This window comes from Staurois parvus, unplaced genomic scaffold (assembly GCF_062004578.1).
Source record: "Staurois parvus isolate SC_StPar_1 unplaced genomic scaffold, SC_StPar_1.0 ptg001286l, whole genome shotgun sequence".
In the NCBI taxonomy this organism is placed as follows: domain Eukaryota; kingdom Metazoa; phylum Chordata; class Amphibia; order Anura; family Ranidae; genus Staurois; species Staurois parvus.
Genome location: NW_028319082.1, coordinates 75779 through 96924, shown reverse-complemented (window position 1 = coordinate 96924; position 21146 = coordinate 75779). Strand labels below are relative to the sequence as shown.

Here is a 21146-nt window from a genome sequence, read left to right as displayed (position 1 = left end):
TGGACGGCCTTCCCAGAAGAGTTGAAGCTGTTATAGCTGCAATGGGCAGGGCCAACTCAATATTGAACCCTACGGACTAAGACTGGGGGGCCATTAAAGGTCATGTGCGTGGAAAGGGCGGGGCCAACTCAATATTGAACCCTACGGACTAAGACTGGGGGGCCATTAAAGGTCATGTGCGGGGAAAGGCAGGCCGACCAATACTTTGGCAATATAGTGCACTATGATTTCTCCGGAAGGATGAGTATCAATCTGGTTGATGTCTCCAATTAGCAGATATTACTATTATTTTTAGCAGTAAGTAGACTCTTACATGGAGATTTAATGATTTAAAGTTTAACCCTTTAACAACTATACCCTTATACAGTTGTGTTCAAAATAATATCAGTGTGTTGAAAAAAGTGAATAAAGCTCAAAATCCTTCTAATAGCTTTTATTTCCATCCACACAAATGCATTGGGAACACGACACATTCTATTCCAAATCACAACATGAAGAAAAATACATCAAATTTGTGTTGTTCCTCAAAAAAAATGGAAGAAAAGTGAATATTAGACGGTTCAAAAAAATGGCCGTGTTTGTATTCTTCTTTACAAACTCAAACATTCACTATATAAACTGAGAAATGTTGGAAGATTTTGCTTTCCTTTGAATGACTTCATGAATATTTGGTTGTAGTCGCACTGTTTCTGAGAACTGCTGTACATCTGTGTTGCATGGAGTCACCCAACTTCTGGCCCCTGTGATCAGGTATTCCAGCCCAGGATGATTGGACCACATTCCACAGTTCTTCTCTATTTCTTGGTTTTGCCTCAGAAACGGCATTTTTGATGTCACCCCACAAGTTTTCTATTGGATGAAGATCCGGGGATTGGGCTGGCCACTCCATAACATCCATCTTGTTGGTCTGGAACCAAGATGTTGCACGTTTACTGGTGTGTTTGGGGTCGTTGTCTTGTTGGAACACCCATTTCAAGGGCATTTCCTCTTCAGCATAAGGCAGCATGACCTCTTCAAGTATTCTGATGGATTCAAACTGATCCATGATCCCTGGTATGTGATAAATAGGTCCAACACCGTAGTATGAGAAACATCCCCATATAATGATGCTTGCACCACCATGCTTCACGGTCTTCACAGTGTACTGTGGCTTGAATTCAGTGTTTGGGGTCGTCTGACAAACTGTCTCCGCCCACTAGACCCAAAAAGAACAATCTTACTTTCATCAGTCCACAAAATGTTGCGCCATTTCTCTTTAGGCCGGTCAATGTGCTCTTTGGCAGATTGTAACCTCTTCAGCACGTCTTTTTCCCAATAGTGGGACTTTGCGGGGACTTCTTGCAGATAGCTTGGCTTCACATCGGCGTCTTCTAATTGTAACAGTCCTCACAGGGAACGTCACACCTTCTTTCATCTTCCTGGAGCTGATTGTTGGCTGAGTCCGCGCCATTTTGGCTATTCTTCTATCCATTCCAATGGTAGTTTTTCGCTTTCTTCCATGTCTTTCAGGTTTTGGTCGACTTTTTAAAGCATTTGCCATCATTTTAGCTGAGCAGCCGATCATTTTCTGCACTTCTTTATATGTTTTCCCCTCTCTAATCAACTTTTTAATCAAGGTACGCTGTTCTTCTGAACAATGTCTGGAACGACCCATTTTCCTCAGAATTTCAGAGAGAAATGCACTGTAACCAGCATGTCCAACATTTGCTGCCTTCCTTCCTTAAATAAGGGCAATCATTGCCACCTGTTTATCAAAGAATGAATGACCTCACTAATAGAACTCCACACTGCTATTATTGTGAACACGCCCCTTTCAATGAGTGATTCAATGACACAGAATCAGCAGCATGCATGTCATGACTGTTGGGTCTGTTGGATTTCTATTACTCTACTACACCTGCTAGTAAATTATTTGCCATGTAGAAATATCATTTCTACCAAAAACAGTGATTGATCCGGTTAGCGATGTCTGACTGCTATTATTTTGAACACAACTGTATGTGGTGGCGGGGTGGGTGGATCTTGACATCTAGCCCCATCACATAAGCCTAATTCTAGCAATGGCAATGATTAAAGGTTTTTGTATCTTTCCATATATTTCCATGCATGCATTTAGCATTTATTGTATCTAAATATTTATTGATATTATTTTATTATAAAAGCGTCACGTTGTAGAGCAGCATTTGTCAACCGGTGTGCTGCGGCACCCTGTGGTGCCGCAAAGTGTCCTCAGGGGTGCCGCAGAAAAAGGACAAAAGTCTGCCTGCACAGTCCAGTCTGAGTGTGCTCTTAACTCCCGTATACAGAGGAGAGAGAGAGCACAGCCCACAGCTCCTCCAGGATCTCTCCTCCTTTCTGCTCCTATCTGCACACCTGTCAGCAACCGAGAAAGCTGAGACGGCCACCCGCTCACATCCTACCAACCAATGACATCATTGGTTGCTAAGGACAAGTCGGGCAGGGAGGGATTTTAAAGGGGGAATTTGTGCTAGAAGTGTTGATTTTGGAGGAGGGGATTTGTCCCAGCAGGGTGATGGGGGGGGGGGGGTTACAACCTACAGAACACCGAATTCTGCCTTGCAAACTACATTTCAGGGCTTGTACCGCAGAAAAATGTGCTTTTGCCTTTTGCAGATGCATGCAAGTGCCAATAATTTAAAATGGCACCGCCACGCACCTAGCAAATGTGTATGCTTTTTCATCCGCTAAAATGCATTGCACCACAGTATCATGTGTTTCCATGCGGCAAAATGTTGAAAATCATATCAGCACCTCTTTTGCATGTTTCACAGGCATAGAGCAGTCCATTAAAGAAACATGACGTGTGGGAATTTGCAAAAAAGCATGCATGCTCAGAAGCACCACTAGGTGTGAATGAGCCCTCAGACTGGTGTGCCCCAAGATTATGCGCTGTTCTAAAAAGGTGCCTTAACTGAAAAGCAGATGAAAAACACTGTTGTAGGGTTATCAGCACTGACTGAGACTTTCAATTAGAGAGAGACAGTCCGAAGGCAAACAGCTTCTGTGGTGCTGTCTCTGGAAAAGACACAATGCTCCGTGATAGATATATATTTTGTATCAAAAGTTTTTTTTTTTGTTTTTTTTTGCTGATATTTACTGCTGTCTGTGCCCACAATGGACAGATGCTCCTTCATTTTGTGGTGGTCACTGGAACGTTCCGTTAAAGTGTACATCTAGCCAAAACATTTTTTGGCTTTGGAAAGAGTCAGGAAGGATACAACCTCTTTTGGGCTTTTATTGCTACCTTAGGATATGTTCGAGAAGTTTCATCTCACCTACAGATCATGGTTTCACCAGACAGGAAGTGAGAGCAAATCTCCAACAGCAACATGGACAGAATTTAAAATACTTTTATTACGTAGAGGAGAAGGCTAAAAGGCCTGTCAGATTTTATTTAATTGCCGTCTGTGTCCTTGTTGCTTACAGGGGCGGGCTGACCATTTGGAAACTAGGGCACTGCTCGAGGGCCTGGTGTCAGTAGGGGGCCCCATGAGATGCCCCTGGTACCTTTTTCATAGGCTTTTTTGAGTTTGGGCAAGGACCCAGGGGCCCCATGATCCCCTATTGCCCAGGGACCCCATGAGTTGTCAGTCCGCCCCTGGTTGCTGATATTCCCTTTCTTAACCCACATGGAAGAAAAATATATGACACAGCCAGGGACAGATCATGAGGTGGCCTAGCCCCACAGCCTCACGCAAAGTGCATTCCCGGGAGGACATCATATGATGTCCACCCTGGACAACGAATGTCCAACCCAGCCGTCATATTACAATAGGCGGGAACTGGTTAAATTCCCACAATGTCACAATCTGGTAGAAACGTTGGCTTTCATCAGGTTGCAATTACAATTTAAAAATAGAACTGAACAGACGATCTTCCATAGAAAGATGAAGCCCTTCCCAATCCGTTCCTAATATCTCTTGTGTGTTCTTCCAGGTTTCTCCATGCCTTTGACTTTGTCTGCTCTGATCTTCTCCTGGCTCTTGGTGAAGCTGATGAACCAACCATCCCAGGCACCATGAGGCTTCATCATATCGTCAAGCCCAATTCCCTCGACAGAGAGAAGTTATGAAGGAATCTTGTATCTAGTTCTTTTTCTGTGTATGCTATTGGCTGCATCATATATAACGCTACCTAGGATAACCTCGCCGCTATGTGTCCTGATTATTACGCATTTTGTACAGTGCTGATATTCTGTCCTTTTGGCTTTGAGGTGCCGGCTTTATATCTGAGCTATTTATTGTGTTGTAAATATTGCAAGAATGGTTAATGGAATTGTCAATATATTTTGTATCACTTGAGAGCACACTCTGTACTATGTAATTCAAAGTGTTTCTTTACATATATTGTATATTCAGTCATTGCAGGTGCTATCGTTAGTGAAAAGTTTTATCTAAACCCAAAATAATAAAATTGAGAATATTGCAGCTCACCAATCCTTAGACGTAGTGGTTGCATTATTTTTTTTTAGGTCTTTTCCTTTTATTTTGGCTTGGTGATCCTGTGAATAACACAGTTCATGTCCCTTTGTGGCTACACTCATTGCTACACTGTTTCTATGCTTTAAGTGGAACTCCAGTGTAAACATTTCTTTGTTGTTTTGGAGAGAATGGGGAAGTGTTAGTAGCCCTGTTAAGCTTTTTCTTGCTATGTGTGTCCATGGGGGAGACTTCCCCAAAAGCTTGTTGGGTAGGTGCAGCGTGGTGCAGCAGCAAAAAACATGCAGAATCCCAGTTTGCCAAACAAAAATGTATTGCAGAACTTGCCAAACAGTACAAACAAGCCAGGTGGGAAAGCTGATCTGACTGGGGCACTTACAAGATTTCAGAGCAAAGCCAAGGGTTTGAAGTTCTGAGCTGCAGACAACGTCTGTCATGAGGAGTGGAGTGCAGCCTGGCCATTCCAACCCAAAGGCAAGCTTCCTGAGGAGGTAGATGTACTGTAGGCCCTACACTTTCCATACTCCATTGGAAACCTCTCCCTACTGCCAGTGCTGTTCCTGACAGACAGGTATCCTGTCCCTACACTAGCCACTCGCATAAACCATGCCAAAACCCAGGAGAAGGGACTTAACTTGACCCAGGATGGCCACCAGGGTAACCTGAATCCAGTGCATCCAAATCTTATTTTCATCCTACTTCTTCTTCTTCATCCTCATCCTCATAAGAAGAAGAAGAAGAAGTAGGATGAAAATAAGAATAATTCCAAGCCGGCAAAAAGTGTATCTGCAGCGCTCCTCTAAGTGTATCTGCAGAATGTCATTTATGGAAACAAATAGATACAATGTTTCAACCGCTGTATGGAAGGACAGTCCCAGAACTGTCATTAATAGTCTATTTCTGACAGTTCTATGACATTCCCTCCATACAGCGGTTGAAACCGCTGTATGGAGTGAATGTCCCAGAACTGTCAGAAATAGACAGAAACTGTCACAGAACTGTCCTTCTCATCCTTCTCCTTCTTCTCATTCTTCTTCTCATCCTTCTTCTCATCCTTCTCCTTCTTCTCATCCTTCTCCTTCTTCTCATCCTTCTCCTTCTTCTCATCCTTCTCCTTCTTCTCATCCTTCTTCTCATCCTTCTCCTTCTCCTTCTTCTCATCCTTCTCCTTCTCCTTCTTCTCATCCTTCTCCTTCTCCTTCTTCTCATCCTTCTCCTTCTCCATCTTCTCATCCTTCTCCTTTTCCTTCTTCTCATCCTTCTCCTTCTGCTTCTCCTTCTCCTTCTCCTTCTTCTCATCCTTCTCCTTCTTCTCATCCTTCTCCTTCTCCTTCTTCTCATCCTTCTCCTTCTTCTCATCCTTCTCCTTCTTCTCATCCTTCTCCTTCTCCTCATCCTTCTCCTTCTCCTCATCCTTCTCCTTCTTCTCATCCTTCTCCTTCTCCTTCTTCTCATCCTTCTCCTTCTCCTTCTTCTCATCCTTCTCCTTCTCCATCTTCTCATCCTTCTCCTTCTCCTTCTTCTCATCCTTCTCCTTCTGCTTCTCCTTCTCCTTCTTCTCATCCTTCTCCTTCTTCTCATCCTTCTCCTTCTCCTTCTTCTCATCCTTCTCCTTCTCCTTCTCCTCATCCTTCTCCTTCTTCTCATCCTTCTCCTTCTCCTTCTTCTCATCCTTCTCCTTCTCCTTCTTCTCATCCTTCTCCTTCTCCTTCTTCTCATCCTTCTCCTTCTCCTTCTTCTCATCCTTCTCCTTCTCCTTCTTCTCATCCTTCTCCTTCTTCTCATCCTTCTCCTTCTTCTCATCCTTCTCCTTCTCATCCTTCTTCTCATCCTTCTCCTTCTCCTTCTTCTCATCCTTCTCCTTCTTCTCATCCTTCTCCTTCTTCTCATCCTTCTCCTTCTCCTTCTCCTTCTTCTCATCCTTCTCCTTCTTCTCATCCTTCTCCTTCTTCTCATCCTTCTCCTTCTCCTTCTTCTCATCCTTCTCCTTCTCCTTCTTCTCATCCTTCTCCTTCTCCTTCTTCTCATCCTTCTCCTTCTCCTTCTTCTCATCCTTCTCCTTCTCCTTCTTCTCATCCTTCTCCTTCTTCTCATCCTTCTCCTTCTTCTCATCCTTCTCATCCTTCTCCTTCTTCTCATCCTTCTCCTTCTCTTTCCTCATCTCCAAGGGCATTTAAATTAAAGGTACAGTGTTCTGCACTAATTTAAAGGCTCTCTGAAGCCTAGAAACCCTTTTAATAAGTTAACTTCGTAGCGAAGAAATTCGCATCGAATCGAATTTCACACTGGAATTCGCCGAATCAGCCGAATCGAATTTTTGAGAAATTTGCTCATCTCTACTGATCACCAATCCACAGCAAGGAAGTCTTTGAACTGGAGAGAGTCCAGAGAAGGAGGACTTCAGTTATGAGGAATGACTATGAGCATTAATATCATTCTGCCAGGAGAAGAGACCCCCTAAGAAGAGATATGATTGCAATACAGAAATCCTAGAATGGTGACTCTAGCGTCGGTAGTAAATTATTTAATTTCTCTAAAATAGACATGGAGCCACACAATGAATTTGGGACGACAATTTCAAATCTAGTAAGAGGTTCTTTACTGTTAGAGCGGTAAGGATGTGGAACTCTCTTCAACAGTTATTGGTGTCAGTGGAGAGAGCAGATAAAATAAAAAAAAACCTTTTAGATGTGCAGCTCAATGCCTGCAATGCACTGGGATATGGAGAACAGTAGTCACACACACACGTACGCATACACACACACAGTGGTGTATTTAGAGTCTGTGCTGCCCTAGGCAACACAAAAATTTAAGCCCCCCCCCCCAATGAGAGAGCGAGATAAGTGTGTGTATGTATGTATGATTCTCTCTCTCTCCCCTCCCTCTTTATTTCTCCTCTCTCTCCCTCTCTCGCTCTTCCCTCTCTCTCTCCCCTCTCTCTCACTCCCCCCCTGTCTCTATTCCCTCTCTCTCTTTTCCCCACTCTCTTTCTCTTCCCTCTTTCTCTTCCCTTTTTCTCTCCCCCTCCTCTCTCACTCTCTTTCCCCTCTCCCCACGATCCAGATCTCCTCGCCGGCTGAGTGGCCCTACCAGCCGCAGCATTCCGGAATTATTCCGGTCTCAGACCCCCGAGCATTCTGAGCCCGACGCTCCAGCTTCTCCCCCATGTCAGCCTCCCGGAGTGTCTCACTCTCATAGCAGACATCCGACCACGACACCCGCAGCCGGCCATCCTGAAACCTCCCCTCTCACTATAGGGGATTTGAAAGCAGAAGCATCAGATATAAAAGAGACCCTCTTTGCTGCAATCGCTGAGTTACATATCAACATGCAGGCAGTGGCCCAAAGGCTTGAAGCGGTGGAGGATAAAGTTTCCATACAGGACCTCGCCATCCATGACATGCAAACTGGTAGATATGCACTTAAGAGAGCTTGACCGTCACATTGAAGATCTTGATAACAGGGGACGAAGACATAATCTAAGGGTGCGTGGTGTCTCTGAAGCGATTGAGTCCGGCCATCTCAACCAAACGGTATTAGCCATTTTCAATGACCTTTTAGAGAGACCACTAGAATCTCCAATTGAGCTGGAACGCCTCCATAGGGCGCTGCATCCGAGAGGTAGAGACGCTGATCCTCCGAGAGATATAATATGCTGCTTAGTCGACTTTCCTGAAATACTGCGTAGAGCAAGAGATTGAAATCGTGTGCTATATAATGGAGCGGAAATCAAACTCTTTCAGGGCCTCTCTCATCTCACTTTGCAATGCAGAAAGGACTTGCACCCTCTGTTGGAGCTACTCCACTCCAGAGGGATTGCTTACTGCTGGAGATTTCCTTTTGGTCTCTCAGCAACACACATGGGACGTTCAGCCCTTCTGAAATTCCCGGAAGACATTGCACCATTTTGTGAAGCTCTTGATATTCCTATTATAGACATACCTAACTGGTCAAGCAAACTCCACCTTCCTCCTTCGTCAGAGGAGGACCCAATGGAGGCCCAATCGGCTGGACATTCTGGAGGAGCAAGAAGACGCAAACTGTCTCAACGCATCTCGTCCTCTCCTGTCTGACGAAGACTCATCACCGGGGACAGTCTTCCACCCTCACCAGCCCACCGTAAGGCACGTCATGATTGACACTTCCAGGGTTCCCTGCTTCCCTATACCTGTGCATTGCCATCCCCCCATTTTATGGTTATCCTCACACCTAAACGAAAATGTCTCACGGCCTCTTTCCAAACCTGGGTCCCACTGCACCTCTAATGGAGCACCTCCCGCCTCGGGGCAAGATGTGCGGGTATGTGCATTAGAATGTCTTACCTCCCATGCTCATTGTATGTCTGTTATATGTGTTTACCACTTTTGAATATGGATACTGAGATCACACTAATTCTTGTTACAGCCTGGCTGCATGGTAATGACATTCCTAGAGCGTTGGCCCATAGCCTTACCAACATGTCCCCAGAAACATCTCCTTGCATTCAATGGGAAGCACACAAATGTGTGATACGTGGACTCCTGCTTTCTATTTCGGCCTCTCGTAAACGTGTAGCCCAGGCCTCCTTTAATTCTTTACTTCAAAAAGTCCGTAAACTGGAAGGTGCACATAAGCGTTCCAAGGCGGTGGATTCCGCGATGGAGCTTGACCAAGCACGCACGGAACTTCGAGACTGAATGGAAAAGAAAACTAGACGCAACTTTATCTTAACTCAGAAACTCTTTTACGTACAGGGCAATAAAAGCGGCAGGTTTCTGGCACGGGCCTTGCAATCTAAAAACGCGCTGTGTACCATTCATCAACTTAACTCGAGACGAGGTCACATACTCAAAACGTCTGTGGATATCGCAGCCGAATTTGACCGTTATTATACCGCACTTTATAACCTCCCCTTCTCACCTAAACCGACAGGGGATGCTAGATCACGCAAGGTCATCATCCAGACTTTCCTGGACCAATATCTCCCTAAAGCCATCTCTCAATCACAAGCAAAAGACTTAGATGGGGCTCGGAATTACAACAGGCCATTGCACAACTAAAACCGGGTAAAAGCCCGGGCCCAGATGGTCTTATAACCACATATTACAAATCCTTCATAGACGTCCTAGCACACCCATTTCTAAAGGCCTTCAATTCACTAGACACACCAGGTCAATCCATGCGCCATCTCTCTGAAGCTCATATTACATTGATACGGAAAGAAGATAAAGACCAGACATCTCCGGCAAACTACCGTCTGATTTCCCTACTAAACGTCGACTTAAAGATTTTTGCCAAAATACTGGCCAATCGCTTACTGCGCATCATTGATACTATTATCTCCACTGACCAAGTAGGATTCGTTCCTGGCAGAGAGGCTAGCGATAACACGATCAGGGCTATTAACATACACCATTGGTTGACACAAAAGAAGCAATCTGGCTTCTTCCTCCCTCTAGACGCTGAGAAGGCCTTTGACAGATTGCCATGGAATTATATGGAGGCTGTTCTATCTAGCCTCGGGCTTCCCTCCCACTTTTTGAACTTCATTATGTCCCTATACACGACACCAATGGCTAAAGTGAGAGTAAATGGTCTCCTTTCAGAAGCCTTTTCAATAAACAACGGGACCAGGCAAGGCTGCCCATTATCCCCCCTCCTATTTATCATTACACTTGAACCGTTCTTGAACTGTATTAAACAGAATGACAATATTAAAGGGATTGCAATTAATGGCAAAACGCACAAAACTGCAGCCTTCGCTGATGACATTTTGTGTGCAATGTATCAAGTGACAGTGACCTACTGACACTGCACTTGGTGGGGAAAAGGGGGGGGGGGTAAGCGTAGGGGCTAAACGCAGGTGCTGGCAGGTGCAGGGGCTAATCCCCCTAACACTGCTTTTTTGGGGACATTGTTCTAATGTGAACGCTGGTATAGTGCTGATCTGATCAAAGATATTGATCCGTTCAGACACTATACTAGCAATGGAGGTCTATTGTGCATGAGCATGTTCCTAGCAATCAAGGGGTTAAATGTGATGACTGGTGTACTGATGGGCAATCTGATGCTATCTGGGAGGGGCGTGAAAACCACGGGAGTACAAAATCACATATATATGTGATTTTGCGCACCCGTGCCGCCCTGTAGCAGTATGTCTGTTATAGGGCAGTTAGGAAGCAGTTTGTGTTGCGGCGCTGCATTACTTTAACTGAAAATTGCGCAGTCATGCAATGCTGCACCCAAATGAAATTTACGTTCTTTTTTCCCCATGAATTGAGCTTTTTTTTAGTGGTATTTTATCACCTGTGCATTTTTTATTTTTTGTGCTATAAAAATAAAGACAAAACATTTTGAGAAAAAAAAACAATATTTTGGACTTTTTGCTATAACATGCCCAGTAAAAAAATTTAAAAATCAAATTTCGACATAAATTTAGGTCAAAATGTATTCTGCTCCATGTCTTTGCTAAAAAAAATCTCAATACATGTAAATTAATTGGTTTATGTGTAAGTTATAGAGTTTCCAAATGGCAAACGGCGGTATATACACTGGGATTTTTTTTTTATACTAATAATGGCGGTGATCAGCGACTTATAGCAGCGATCAGCGACTTATGGCGGGACTTACCTTTAAACATTCCATCTAAATATAACTTACCTGACGTCTGTGTGCTATATTTTGACACTACCTGCCACTCACAGTATCACAATCCCCTAGGAAATATGTATTCAGATCCAAATTGTATCATCACAGCCTGTAGATAGACTCCACCCCTTTATTCTGCTGCAGAAGAAGCAAAAGGGACGTTCTGATAAATGTGGATGTAGTTGTCTGCTAGGTTAGTTAGATAATTGGTACTCCGTACCTTGGTTGTGGTACCTATGAGCGGACGGTAAATGATCCGATGTATCGTATTGTTGCGCATACAATTTTAGCCGTATAAATTATGAGTTCATACATTTTGTGTGTTATGTATACTATGACCCTTGGCCCACACATATGTGTTTTCAGTGCATTTTGCAGAATCACACAACAGGCCATTTAACACGGTTCTTATGGATCTAGTTCACATTTATGCGCTGAGCCAGGGCACTTTTTGAAAAAATTCTGGGACCTCTGTTTCCCACAGCTTTTTTTTTTGCGTGTAATAGACTTCAATGGACCCACGCCAAAAAATTCAAGGGTTACATTTTTTATGCATTTCGCATTTTTTGACTGATAGGAAAGTACGACAGTTCTGTCCGTGTAGTGCGACTTTGAAGTGACTTTATACTCCCCGGCGCTAAACTAGCATCAAAGTAGCATCAAAGTCATGCAGGAACCTTTATGTGTTCAAAGTTGCATGGTAGGGTTAGGGTTAAGGGTTAAATGTTAGGGTTAGGGCTAAGGTTAGGGTTAGGGTTAAATGTTTGGGATTGGGTTAGAGTTAGGGTTAGCACTTAACAGTAATTGTTAGGGTTAGAATCCTAATGATTACCTCTAACTTTAATGATTACCCCTAACCCCAATCCTAATGTTTACCACTAATCCCAACCCTAACCCTAACATTTAACCCCAACACTAGCCCTTAACCCTAACATTTAGCTCTAACTCCAGTCCTTGGCCCTAAACCAAACATTTAACCCTAACCGTAACCCCAACCTTAACATTTACCCCAACCGTAGCCCTTAACCCTAACATGCGACTTTGGACACATAAAGGTTCCTACACTATTTTGATGTGACTTTGATGCTATATTGATGCTACTTGAGTGGCAGAGAGTGTAAAGTCACATCAAAGTTGCACAACATGAACAGAACTATCATACGTCTCTAATAGCCAACAAATGTGACTTTGGACACATTAAGTTCCCTGCACTACTTAGATGCAACTTTGATGATACTTGAGTGCCCGAAAGTTGCATCAAAGTTGCATTAGATCAAGAGCGTGTTGCTTTAGAGCAGTGTTTCTCAACTCCAGTCCTCATGGACCCCCAACAGGTCATGTTTTCAGGATTTCCATTATTTTGCACAGGTGATTTGATCAGTTTCACTGCCTTAGTAATTACCACAGCTGTTTCATCTGAGGGAAATCCTGAAAACATGACCTGTTGGGGGTCCATGAGGACTGGAGTTGAGAAACACTGCTTTAGAGCATGCTGCTGATGATGATCGCAGATGATGATGAAAATGATTAGAGATGAGCGAATTTTTCAAAAATTCGATTCGCCTGATTCGCCGAATTTTCCGAAAAAATTTGATTCGATTCGAATTTATTCGCTGCGAATTTTACTTATAAAAAGGGTTTCTAGGCTTCAGAGAGCCTTTATATTAGTGCAGAACACTGTACCTTTAATTTAAATGCCCTTGGAGTCTGCTGGGGAAGAGAAATAATACTGTCAGTCAGTATGACATGCAGATGAGTGCCGTCGATCTTAGAATCACCGCACACTTCACTCATTTGGGCAGTCACGGGGCCAAAGAAGAAGAAGGAGAAGAAGAAGAAGAAGAAAAAGAATGAAAAGAATGAAAAGAAGAAGAAGAAGAAGAATGAAAAGAATGAAAAGAAGAAGAAGAAGAAGAATGAAAAGAATGAAAAGAATGAGAAGAAGAAGAAGAAGAATGAAAAGAATGAAAAGAAGAAGAATGAAAAGAATGAAAAGAAGAATGAAAAGAATGAAAAGAAGAATGAAAATAAGAAGAAGAATGAAAAGAAGAATGAAAAGAATGAAAAGAAGAATGAAAATAAGAAGAAGAATGAAAAGAAGAATGAAAAGAATGAAAAGAAGAATGAAAATAAGAAGAAGAATGAAAAGAATGAAAAGAATGAAAAGAAGAATGAAAATAAGAAGAAGAATGAAAAGAAGAATGAAAAGAATGAAAAGAAGAATGAAAATAAGAAGAATGAAAAAAAGAATGAAAAGAATGAAAAGAAGAATGAAAAGAAGAAGAAGAATGAAAATAAGAAGAAGAATGAAAAGAAGAATGAAAATAAGAAGAATGAAAAGAAGAATGAAAAGAAGAATGAAAAGAAGAATGAAAATAAGAAGAAGAATGAAAAGAAGAATGAAAATAAGAAGAAGAATGAAAAGAAGAATGAAAAGAATGAAAAGAAGAATGAAAAGAATGAAAAGAAGAATGAAAATAAGAAGAAGAATGAAAATAAGAATAATTCCAGTAAAGCAAAAAGTGTATGTGCAGAGTTCCTCTATTTCTGACAGTTCTCTGACAGTTCTTTCACATTTACAGCGATTGAAACATTGTATCTATTTGTTTCCTAATAAAAACATCTGTATCCTAAATGGAAACAAATACATACAATGTTTCAACCGCTGGAAATGTGAAAGAACTGTCAGACAGCTGTCAGAAATAGCGGAGCTCTCTGCAGGGACATTTTTGCCGGCTGTAGAAGGGATGAAAACGGCCGATCAGGAAAAATTCGATTCGACCATCCGAAGTTGGCAAAAATTCGGATTCGCTGCGAATCGAATTTTTCCTGAAATTCGATACGAATTCCACTTCGCCTGATTCGATTCGCTCATCTCTAAAAATGATGATGAAGGTGATGATGAGCAAGATGAAGATGAAGCTGGGACCCCAGATGATGGTGATTCCTTTATTTCCTCTGCAGACTATACCATACACAGAAAAAGAACTAGATCCAAGATTCCTTCATATCTGAGAGCAATTGGGGTTCACGATAAGACCAAGCCTCATGGTGCCCGGGGTGGTCGACGTCTCGGAGAGTTTACATCAACTTCATCAGGATCCAAGAGAAGATCAGAGCAGACAAAGTCCAAGGCATGGAGAAACCTGGAACACACAAGAGATATCATGAACAGAGCAGGGAGGATCTTTCTATGGAATATCTTCTGTTCATATATGCAGTCCTAGGTTTTCATTGTAGTTGCAGTCTGATGAAAGCTTACATTTACACCAGACTGAGAATTTAAAGTATATTTCAAACCCAAATTTTTGTTTTTAAATTGTGGGTAGTGTGGCAATTAACATTAGAACCCCCATCAGTTTTACTGCTATGGGCGCCATTATAAAAATTTACCCTCATTTACTGTCAAGGTGAGAACAGTTTTACCAAACAAGAAGCGAGGGAAAATAGACACAAACAGCGATCAACGAAAACAAAACCCCAAAAAACAAAAACACCAGACAGGGATTTTATCCTTCCCTTACTCCACTCAACAAAAATATTTTTTTCCTGTCTGTGTTGATGTTGGAGATTTGCTGTCACTTCCTCTCTGGTGAAACCATTTTCACTGGGACAGGAAGTGAGGGGAAGTTCCTCAAACATATCTCAAGAGAGCAATAAAAGCTCATAAGGGATTCTTATCTTTCCTGATTCTTTCTAAAGTTAAAACAGTTGTGGCTGGATAATAATGGAGAGATCCTCCTTCACTTTAGTTGCTGTGGCTACAAAGGAAATTAAGGGAAATCTCTTCATTGGGGTCACAGACATCAATACATTCACCAGCCAGCTTTAGGTTCAACTGTTCAATGGCTCGGTAATACAAATTGCTAATCAGCCAATCACATGGCAGCAACTTGATGCATTTAGGCATCTAGACGTGTTGAAGACAACTTGCTGAAGTTCAAACCGAGCATCAGAATGGGGAAGAAAGGGGATTTATGTGACTTTGAACGTGGCATAACTGTTGGTGTCAGACAGGCTAGTCTGAGAATTTAAAAAACTGCTGATCTACTGAGATTTTTTCGCACAACCATCTCTAGGATTTACAGAGAATGGTCCAAAAAAAGAGAAAATATCCAGTGAGAGGCAGTTGTGTTGAGGAAAATGCCTTGCTGAGGTCAGAGGAGAATGGGCAGACTGATTCCAGATGATAGAAAGGCAACAGTAACTTCAATAACCACTCGTTACACCCAAGGTATGCAGAATACCATCTCTGAATGTACAACATGTCCAACCTTGAAGTAGATGGGCTACAGCAGCAGAAGACCACACCGGGTACCACTCCTGTTAGCAAAGAACAGGAAACGGAGGCTACAGTATGCAGAGGCTCACCAACATTGGACAATAGAAGATTGGAGAAATGTTGCCGGGTCTGATGAGTCTGGATTTCAGCTGCGACATTCAGATGGTAGGGTCAGAATTTGGTGTAAACAACATGAAAGCATGGATCCATCCTGCCTTGTATCAACGGTTCAGGCTGGTGGTGGTGGTGTCATTGTCAGGAATGGACTTGCCAATAGTGGTGGGACTCACCTGCCTTGTGGGCTGCAGTACCAGGGCTGGCCAGCGGGTGCTCTCAACAACCAGAGGTTCGCTTTAGCAATTAGCCATCACCTGGGGCTGATTGCAGGTGGTGTATTTAAGGGATGGCCAGACCTGCAGTCTGTGCCTTGGTGTGTGTTTTTCCATGGGCCCCTGTACCTTGTAACCTGCATTCCTGTTCCTGTTCCTGTTTCTGTTTCTGCCTGACTTGTTGCCGACCCTGCCTGATCCTGACCTCTGCTGACTTCTCCTGTTTGATCCCTGGCTTGTGACCCTGACCATTCTCTCCGCCTGCTCCTCCTGTACCTACCTGCCCGATAGTTATCGACCCGGCCTGCCTGACTACGTTGTGCTCTATATGTGTATGCACCCGTGTATCTATATCAGTTTAGGTTTGGGTTTGTTTCACCTTGTGTTATGTATTTGTGTTAGCTTGGGGTTTGGTGCACTGCGTTTATGTTTGTATTGTTAGTCTTAATAAATTGTCTTATTTATACCATATCTGGAGCTTGCGTTTCCCTGTGTCAGTACACACATCTCTGGTCACACCCGCATCCCTGACAGTCATGGTGTGATGGATCCATCCTGCCTTGTATCAACGGTTCAGGCTGGTGGTGTCATGGTGTGGTGGATCCATCCTGCCTTGTATCAATGGTTCAGGCTGGTGGTGGTGGTGTCATGGTGTGGTGGATCCATCCTGCCTTGTATCAATGGTCAAGGCTGGTGGTGGTGGTGTCATGGTGTGGTGGATCCATCCTGCCTTGTATCAACAGTTCATGGATGTGCAGCAACTGCGTGATGCCATCATGTCAATATGGAGCAAAATCTCTGAGGAATGTTTCCAATACCTTGCTGGATCTATGTCACGAAGAATGAAGGCAAAAGGGTGTCCAACCCGGTACTAGCAAGGTGGACCTAATAAAGTGGCCGGTGAGCGTATATACCAACGAAAAAACCCAAGCATTCCAAAAAACAGCAGAACAGAAGCTGTTTGCCTTCAGACTATTCAGGTGTACACCAATGAAATGTATATCATTTTTATCACACAAATAGGTGGTATTTGATCACCACCAAGTTTTTATTTTGTATTATATAAACAAAAAAGAATGAAAATTTTGAAAAATACAGCAATTTTTTTTACTTTCTGCTATAAAACATAACCAATAAAAAAAGTGTAAATGGAAAAAAATGCTCATTCACAAATGTATATTTTTTATTATTATTATTATTATTATTATTTTAAATTCCATTTTATTTAAATGTAACATTAAATGTAATGTACTGAATAAGAGCAGTGTAAGCACCTGAATATGACCTGGTATCAGCCTCTTGCATTTCCTGTACAGCAGGGCTGGAGTGTGAAAGGAAGAAACAGCACAAAGACTGGATACCAATCAAGTGGGCTGCTGTGTTAACAAGGAACATGTTAGGAGGAAAGAGTGAAGTGAACGAGGAGATGACCTAATCTGTGTGCTATTGATCCTTCCGCAGGCTGGGGCTGGGGAGAGGACACAGCTGTATTCCTAACTGTAACAGAGAAACTGGTGTTAGCTTCCTGGCTGTGCTGTGTGGTGGAGCTGTGTAAATCGCAGGGCTGGATGGACGGAAACACAAATAATTTGGCAGGTAAAACAACTCTCAGTTCTAGTTTTTAATATTTTTTAGTCTGTAGATTTAGATGTTTTCCAAGAACTCAGCTATAACCACCTGATGCTTCAGGCCGGTAGCCGGGTCTCCCAATCATGGGTCACTGTGATTGAATGCTCAGCGCTGATGTTAAAGGGGGCCCATCCTACCAACTCCTGATGGCTGATAATTCAGCATGGGCTGTCAGTGTCAGCTCAGTTAGAGTTCTGGGGGCCCGATGGAGCACTCCCTAGGACAGCGACAAATATATATGTGGGGGCTGGATGTTAAGGTCCACCTGCCCATCCCCCACATAGAAGGGAATTGTTGCTGTAAATGGTTTGAACACGTTTAGTTGCATTCATTTCATCCATTAAAATTCCTAATGTAAGAGTTTACTTACCGGTAGCAGAACTGATTCCAAAATTGTAATTGTAATCAGCTGGAAATAAAGAAAGATATCTCTGTTAATTGTAGACCTCAACCGGACTGAGACTCATTCCTCTCAATACATCATACCATATTCACATTCACTGTAGTCTGAAATTAGCCTTTGGAAGCCCTAACAATGCGCAATTTGCACCCTTTTTTAGTCTGGTCAACATACGAGTCACATGGAGCAATAAAAACCAATTTATTTTAATTAGAACAGTGAAGGGTTAGAACCTCTGCTGTTTTTTTTTGTTGCTCTGTCCCCTTTGGGAAGTTTCTCCTTACTTACTGTTCAGGTGTACACTAATGACATTTATATCATTTTTATCACACAAATAGAATTTTCTTTAGGTTGCATTTCATCACCACTGGGTTTTTATTTTTTAGTATATAAAAAGTTGTCGAAAAATATAACAATATTTTTTTACTTTCTGCTATAAAACGTATCAATAAAAAAAGTAAAAAAAAAAAAAAAAGAGGCTTCAAAAATTTAAAACGAAATGTCAGAACTGAAGCTGTTTGCCTTCAGACTGTCACTCTCTAATTGAACGTCTCAGTCAGTGCTGATAACCCTTCAACCTCATGCTTTTATAATAAAAATAATATCAATAAATATTTAGATAAATACTAAATGTATGCATAGAAATATATGGATGAATAAAACCGCTTAGTCAATTGTCATGGCTAGAACTAGGCAGATGAATTGGGGTGAAATTGGAAACTTTACATATTTCTATGGAGGAGTTAATATTTCGTGACCAGAAACGTGAATCAGCAAAGGTTCAACAGCTTACTGTTCAGACACTAATGAAATTTATATCATTTCTATCACACAAATAGAACTTTCTTTAGGTGGTATTTGATCACCACTGAGTTTTTATTTTTATTATATAAACAAAAAAAAAGAAAAATATAACAATATTTTTTTTCTCCTGTTATAAAACATATCCAATAAAAAAAAATGTCTTCATAAATTAAGGCCAAAAACGTATTCTGCTACATCTTCTGTAAAACAAAATCCCAACAAGTGTATATTAATGTATTTTGGTGAAAATATAGTGTCTACAAACTATAGCATAGATAGTGGAATTTTCTTTTTAATTAGTAATGGCGGCGAGCAGAGACTTATAGTGGGACTGCGATAGTGCGGCGGACAATCTGACACTGACTGATATTGGGTGGGAACCGACTAACTGACACTGACATAACCAGTGACATTAATACAGTGATCGGTGCTAATACTATACACTGTCACTGCACTAATGACACTGGCTGGGAAGGGGTTAACAACTACGGGCAATGAAAGAGTTAGCTGTGCGCCTAACATTGTGTAATGTGTGCTGCTTTTCCTAAGCAATGTGACTGTTTTATCCCCCTGATTTGCGCGGAGAAAAAAAACAGCCACATCTCTGCTTCGCGTACAGAGCCCTGTGTTGTTAGTAAACACAGGGCTCTGTACTGTCATTCGATAAGCTGATCAGCAGGCCCCATCCAAAAATTGTTAGCCAGGGCCTGTTCTAAGTGTAGACGGTTACAATCAGGTTACAATCAGGCAGATTTGGTGATAAAATTGCACTCACATTAGGTAGGTAACAAGTAGGCATGTCAAGTAATGGAGGTCCAGTGGGAGCATCAGGTCCTTAGGCCACGCTCTGCATGTTTTCCCGCCTGATGAAGAAGTGAGCATGCTCCGAACATGCACCATCTTGGAAATCATAGATGTGATCCTCCCTGTACCTCTCTGCTACTCCCCTAGCCCTGGACACCTCCGGAGAGGCGGGAAAACACAGAGCGTGGCCTAAGGACCTGATGCTCCCACTGCACCTCCATCACTTGACATGCCTATCTGTTACCTACCTATGTGAGTGCAATTTGACCATTAACTCTGCCTGATGTTAACCGTCTACACTTCGAGTGGCGCTGCCGTCTCTATTCTCTTCCTGTATTAGGTGTATCTACAAGCTCTTACAGCCAGCTGCCTCCTCGGACAAGTCCATACTACTATAAGCCCCCCACTACAGATGGACTTGGACACCACCTCCACATGGACCTTCAACTAACCCCCATTGCTGATGGTCCATCCCCAAAACGCACACAGGGTAGATGCTTCTTAGCGCTCCTTCCCCCAACTCAGCCAGGGCCTGCTGACTGACTTGTGCTGTACCAAAAGATAGCACAGATTGGACAGAGTGTGTGCCCCCTACCCGGAAATGCTGGATCACATACATATACAGGATACAGCGGTGGTTGAAGGAACACATAAAATTATTGTAACAAAGATGTGAACCTGAGATGACTTACCGGCATCTAAAAAGAGACTGACTCTTCCTGCAATGTTCTGGGAATCAGCTGATCTGGATTTAGTGCCGCAGGTCTGTAAGGAAATGAAAGTAATTCAACAGAAATTCCAGACAAGTGAAATCGATGAAGGAACTGCAAATTGTATCCAAGAAACACCACAGCTATGCTAAAGTCCCAACGTCCCCTTCATGTTCCTTTATCTGTGTTATCCCCACAATGGAAACAGTGGAGGATGCGGGCGCACCAGGTTCTTCCATTACTCCAATGGTGAGACTTCCCTGGAATAGTTTGCATTTCCCCCTCCACATTGGTTTTCAGTCTCTTGAAGCCGTGTTCCCCAATCATTTATTCTACATTGTATCATTTCATGTTCCTTTATCTGTGTTATCCCCACAATGGAAACAGTGGAGGATGCGGGCGCACCAGGTTCTCTCATCACTCACATACGCATTTAAATTGGGCCCCCCTATTTTTATCCTCATTATTAATAATTATTATGCTCTATGCCATCCAGTAAATGGGCACCCCAATAATGGATGTGCACTTTCATCCAGAATGGTTCAGCGCATGCCAATGCCTGAAACCGGAAGTGCAGCATTTTGGGCATTGGCAATGTGCTCCACACCTGCAGTGAATCATTTTGGTTTAAAATGCACTTCCACTATGGAGGTGAAAAATTACTGGATGGCATAGGGTTTGAATAATATTAATAATTCTACCCTACCCGTGCCCTCCGCTCCTCACAGGACCTCCTACTCTCTAGTTCCCTGGTCTCCTCCTCCCACGCCCGATTGCAGGACTTCTCCAGGACTTCCCCCATCCTCTGGTACTCCCTACCCCAATCCATCAGACTGTCACCTACCCTCCTCAACTCTAGGCGCACCCTGAAAACCTTCCTCTTCAGGGAAGCCTACCCCAACCTCACCTAACACCCGACCTCACCTAACAACTAACCTCCTCCACTCCTCCCACCACTCCATCCCCCACAGCCATCTCCTCCTGTACCACCTTCCCCTCCCTCCTAGATTGTAAGCTCGAACCCCTCATGTAGTGTATTGTTACTGTCTTGTCTCATGTTCCGTCCCCCTTGCTACTGTACAGTGCTGAGCATACCCTTTA

At 42.8% G+C, this 21146-nt stretch overlaps 1 protein-coding gene across 1 annotated transcript in view; it reads right to left on the bottom strand.

The window, feature by feature from the left end:
* Positions 1-14022: 14022 nt before the first annotated feature.
* Positions 14023-21146, bottom strand: part of LOC149437495 (uromodulin-like) — a 69474-nt gene continuing 62350 nt past the window's right edge. Inside the window, exons 13-15 of the mRNA XM_089660891.1 lie at positions 20028-20100; positions 17698-17736; positions 14023-14233 (exon numbers count right to left, since the gene is read on the bottom strand). Of these exons, the coding sequence (XP_089517017.1) occupies positions 14169-14233; positions 17698-17736; positions 20028-20100 (177 nt within the window). The 3' untranslated portion in view covers positions 14023-14168. The remainder of the gene's footprint in view (positions 14234-17697; positions 17737-20027; positions 20101-21146) is intronic.